Raw genomic sequence first — 5,583 nt, 5'->3', positions numbered from 1 at the left:
TATCTCTAAACATTTTTTTTTGAAAAAAAAAACTTTGAGAATTTGCAGAATAAGGATTTGAATTTTTTGAGATTTTAGTTTACTTTCTACTAAATATTTTTTTTCTTTATTTTATTTTTTTCAAACCAAAATTGTTAAAAAATAAATAAAATAAATTCCCAAATATCAGTGTGCATTGGTTTTCGAAGTTTGGAAAAATTTTATTTTCTTTAGTTTGCAATTTATTTTTGTTTTTTGTTTTTTTTTTTTCTTTCTATTTTTATCTTTACTTTTCTTTTATACTTTTATACTTTTATTTTATATTTTTATCTTTACTTGTCTATTATTAGCGTCCTCCATTAGTGTTATTTTATAAAAAAATTTATTTTTATATATTTTATAAAATGGTTTAGTAAGGCTAATTTAGTCAACTTAGGGTTTAAATTTATCCTAAGGACTTATTTGTATCAGATTAAAACTTTATGGGTGTTTTTTGCACGAGGAGGGTATCCTCCAATAGTATTACTTTCGATCATTTTATAAAATGGTTCAGTATGTGTAATTTAGTCAACTTAAAATATAAATTTATCAAAAAGACTATTTGTATCAAATTAAAACTTAAAAAAAAATTTTTTTGCATGTGAGTAATGTAACATGCACTATAAGGTGTTTCTGCACTCGACCCCATTAATTTATTTACTTATATCTACACCACTTTATACATAGATAAACAAGCCCAACAACCCTAGGCACTCCTCATTGAAGTTTGCGATGTGTAACGGCACATCCCTCCCAGAAGCGATCATCTTTAACATACTCTCTGTACTCCCTGTGAAGACTCTCTGCCGATTCAAGTGCGTATCGATCTCATGTCGTACTCTAATCTCAGACCCTGTTTTCGCAAAAACACAGCTCGATCGAAACAACAAACGCGAGAGGCTCATTCTCATTGCTTCCTCCCTTTACTCGGTCGACTGCACTGAAGCATCCAATAGCGGTGCTGTGACGGCAACCAACCTCAATTTCCCATCCACCGGTTGGGGCAAGATGGTGGGTTCTTGCAATGGCTTAATCTTACTAGTAAATGATGAACGGACCATGTTTTTATGGAACCCATCCACTAGTGAATTCAGCGAATTACCCAAATGCCCTTTTTATGCCCTCAATCCCGTCGTCCCTACATACACTATGTATGGACTTGGTTACGTTTCATCTTTAGATGATTACAAGGTGGTGATAGTTTTGCATTATTCGAATTCTGACAAGGTGGTGCAAGTTTTGCATTATTCGAATTCTGATACATTTATTGGTGTCTATACGCTTAGAACCAATTCTTGGAGTTCAAATTGGATTCCTGATTTCCCCTATCATCGTATTCGTGGGCCGGAGTCGGGGGTTCTTGTAGATGGCTCTCTACATTGGTTAGCTTATAAAAGTTCGAATCATCGGTATGTGATTTGTGCTTTTGATCTAACAGACGAGAAATTCCGGGATGTATTGGTACCTAGATCTCTTAACTACCCCAACCCTGAGACCCCAAATGATTTGGGGGTTCTTGGAGGGTGTCTCACTACGCTTGCATGTCGTGATTGTTCCCAAATTGATATTTGGGTGATGAAGGAGTATGGGGTGAGCGAGAGTTGGACGAAATTTACAATCTACATAAAGAGTATGCCATTTGGTCCAACCCTAATGTTTTCTCCGGTGGATGGGGTACTACTCCTGATAGACAGAAATAAATTGGTCGCATGCAATTTGAAGGAAGAGACATTAAGGGATATAAAGGTGCATGGCATTCCATATTCGTTTAGAGCAAAGAAGACCTATGTGGAGAGCCTTATCTCACCCCATTACAATGTGGTAATGAGAGAAAATAAAGGCATTCCGAACTTAAAGAGAGAGGTATTCTATCTTATCTTTTTTGTGAATTTTTTTCATATATATATCGATCATAGAACTTGCATTTACATGATATTATTTATTTGTTGTTAATTCTTTAACAGATGAAATTCCTTGTTAAAGTGGCATTATATTGTTGTAGACTTATATTGGGTGAATATCCTGAAACATGGATTGTTGCTTTAGTTGCATACAAGTGGCAGAGTCAATCAACATTGTTGGAGTGCTCTTCTTCAGTGTTTGCACCACAGTGAAAATCAGTGTTCAATTGACAGAATACTTTTGACTAATTGATTAGGTCAATTCCTAAATAATTGTGAGGACAGCCCTTGTACCTAACTCTGATGAAATTGTTAATATGCAGACAAAACTGTTAGCCTCTTTATTGAGTTATCGAATTAGGTTTTAAATATATATTGAAGACATCACGTATAAAGCTCATCTAATCTTGTTCTATTATAGCCATTGAGTAGTCTTCGACAATCCTTCCTGCACATTTTGTTTTGGTGCTGTATACTGCTTTCGTTTCATTCTTGTTCACCATACTCTGTTGGTGATATATGAAATGGTTTCGTCATATTGTGATTAATGTTGTTAATACACTCCTATTTTTTTTTTTTGTTTTGGGAGAAGGATAATGATTAATTTGGAGTTCGAAAGTTAGACAAGTTCCCTTAATTTATGGAAATAAGGACTAACATTATCATGACATCATTAATATTTATGATGACATCAATCATTAATAACATAAAATTAGTCGGATGTATCCGACCGTCGAACTCTCTATCATTACTCTTTTGGGAATAAAGTACCGTGTAATCATTCAAAGTGTGGGGCAGTGAAATGAGTGCAACTTTAAAAAGTAGCCACCCTCTGAATATGCGAAACAATAGCTTGTCTTTTCTACGGAACCCAAATTCCTTTGATTTTAAAACGTAGCCACCCTCTTACTTATCAAAAAAAAAAAAAAAAAAAAAGAAAAAAAAAAAAGAAGTAGCAACCCTCAATATGTGAATCCATAGCTTTTCTTTTCTACAGAAATCAAATTGGTTGTGGACTTTAAGTAATATTCTTGTTAATAATTTATGCAGTACAGTTTTTACTACTAGTATTTATAATTTGATTTCTTATTTTATTTTTAATTTTTTGAAAAAAGTTGACTCTTAAGTAATTTGTTTTATCTTTAGTTTCGTTTCTTTGTGTTTTTAGTTTTCTTGAGCGTTTTAGGTTTCTTAGTGATCAAGTTTATTATTATACTATAAAAATATGTTCTGCAAGGACTAGAAACATGTATTTTTGATTCAATTATCAATAATATTTCAAAATTCTCTGTGAATTTTTTTCAACTTTGTGGATTGTTCCTTGTGAACGACTCATAGCTTCCGCTACACCAATAATGTTTATTGGAACATATTAGCTCGAAATATCATTTGATTTCTTCTTGTTATTGCTATTTGTGAGAATCGGTTGCATATTTGCATCATATGAGATTTAATTCAGAGGGCTGGTTTTAACCCATCTGGTATTCATTTGCTTTTATTGATATGTTGCTATTTTTTTCCCCCAGAAATTGCTAATTTTTTCCTTTCTAGTTTTTGCTTAGGTTATTTTCTCTAATTCTAATCAAAACGTTCCATAAATTTCCTTTTTCTTCGGACTTTGTTTTCCCCATTCCTACCCTCCATTTCTAATTTTCTAGATTGTTTTTTGGTAGTATTATGAATAAAGTTATACTTGTTTTATATATTCTTTTGAGTTGTCTTGTATTAATTGTTCCCTTTCTCTTATTGTATAAATCTTGTCTTCATTGGCTTGTGGCATTTTCACTTGTTTGGAGTTTCCTAATTGTGAATTTTATTGACCATTGATCATTAATTCATGATGCCCTTTTCAGCGCACGATTTTGTAAAAGATTGTATAGAACTGTTATTATTATAAGTTAGAAAAAGATGATCGCTAACCGCCATTCTTTTATTTTTACCAACCTTAAATTTTTTACTTATTCTCCATAGATATATTTCTCTTAATAGTTTGAAATTTCTTTTGACCATCTTCTGTATCTGTTCTGGGCAGGAGCTAAGCTACCCTTTTTAATGTGGAATTGAGATATATTATAGAATTGAAGGTCTGGTTTAATGTTATGAATTTCTCTGAAAAGAGATTAATGAAATGGTTTGGTTAAGGAAATGACCTTTTCATTTTTAGTTTATAATATCAGATCTTGAATATTTGAAAACTATTGGAAATGTTTTCCTGAAGTAGATTGCTTTCAGGAAATATTTTGAGTTTTGCATAGAATATTTGTACGTAAAAAGTGTTCTTGGTTAACATCACCGGTGTCATTTGTTGTTGAATGTTTCCTTAGAGTAGATTTCTTTCATCAAATATTTTGAGAAACAATTGTATAAAAAAACTATACCATACATACGAACAATTTATATATTTTTCTGTGCATAATACTTTACTGATCGAATATTGCATATCATGGGATGCAGGTGATGTTGGACCACGGCATGGAGTTGCAAGTCTTGGGTATGAAGCTTTTATGGTCTTTAATTTGGGATCTGCTTGCTTTTTCTTTGGTGAGTTTGTCTGTCCCATAGAGTTTTGCGTTAAATGTAGTTTGACTTCAGGCACTTGGTGGATTAATGAATTCGAGTTTATTACAATTACTAAATTTAAAAAAAATTGAATTAATAAATCTTCCAATTATTGCTTTGTGTGGTTATGTTAAAAAAAATTAAAAACAAATTCATTTACTAGATTAGTAGGCACTCGTCTGGGCTTTTTCTTCTTTTTTTTTTTCCTTTTTCCAATTTTGAGTATACAGGAGAAACAAATGGGATTAGTTAATGAATATTGTAGTTGTCGACTTCATTATTTAGAAGGTGAATTATAATCACATTTGTCTTAATAGCTTCTTGAAAATTAGAATCGAACAGGATAAATTGAATTGCTCATTGATATGCAATCATATTGCTATCATATTGTTCATTGATATGCAAAAGATCATTTTCCAATGACTGACATAATAAAGAGTCACAAATCTTGAACTAATTTTATTAATGACGACATGATGACATAAATCATTTTTCATACACATTTCAATTTGTTTTTGACCAAATTCTTCTCAACGTGTGATTATTGTAAACATAATCATTATTTTATAGTCCCCTTTTCTTTTTCTAATTAAATATAAGGTAGGAAACTCAAACACTATCACACAAGAAACTTGGCATAATTCAAGTGTCCTAATTTTGGAAACTGCAACTATATATATATATATATATAGATATATATAGTATTTTTTTTTATTCTTTTTCTAAACCTTATCCTATCGTGATGAAAGAGATTGTACTCTTTAGGTTGCTTTTTCTTAGTAAGGGTTCTCTTAATTGATGTTTACATGTATTTGTTTCCAATAATGATGTACCGAAGTCAATTTATGTGAGTAAAACTAAGTTTTTGTTTCTTGCTTAGCCATGAAACCAAGTTTTTCCCCAGCATATAACAACATCCAAAAGTGCTTTTCCTATCAAACGTTGACCCTCCCGAGTCTTCATAAGTTAAAACTATTTTTATAACATGACAGTCTTCTCATATTGATGATTTAGATTTATTTTATTTTACACGTAGAAACAAACACTCTAATTAAAATATTAAATTATAGTAAAAGACTATATACTTTCCCAAATGCATGCATTG

General features: G+C 31.5%; 1 protein-coding gene across 1 annotated transcript; it reads left to right on the top strand.

The window, feature by feature from the left end:
• Positions 1–750: 750 nt before the first annotated feature.
• On the top strand, positions 751–2,132 carry LOC132271153 (F-box protein CPR1-like). Its single transcript, XM_059772445.1, has 2 exons — positions 751–1,881; positions 1,983–2,132. The coding sequence occupies exons 1-2, from the start codon at positions 751–753 to the stop codon at positions 2,130–2,132; spliced, it is 1,281 nt and encodes a 426-aa protein (XP_059628428.1).
• Positions 2,133–5,583: the final 3,451 nt, after the last annotated feature.

This window comes from Cornus florida, unplaced genomic scaffold, assembly GCF_030987335.1.
Source record: "Cornus florida cultivar Cherokee Brave unplaced genomic scaffold, ASM3098733v1 CherokeeBrave_3.0.0_Hap2_Chr01, whole genome shotgun sequence".
Lineage (NCBI taxonomy): Eukaryota > Viridiplantae > Streptophyta > Magnoliopsida > Cornales > Cornaceae > Cornus > Cornus florida.
This window is presented reverse-complemented; position numbering and strand designations above follow the sequence as displayed.

Excerpts from the sequence above, each read along its gene's own strand:
- LOC132271153 (XM_059772445.1), top strand. The coding sequence starts at position 751 with ATGTGTAACGGCACATCCCTCCCAGAAGCGATCATCTTTAACATACTC. Across the intron at positions 1,882-1,982 it reads TTCCGAACTTAAAGAGAGAG|ATGAAATTCCTTGTTAAAGT; the intron begins GTATTCTATCTT and ends ATTCTTTAACAG.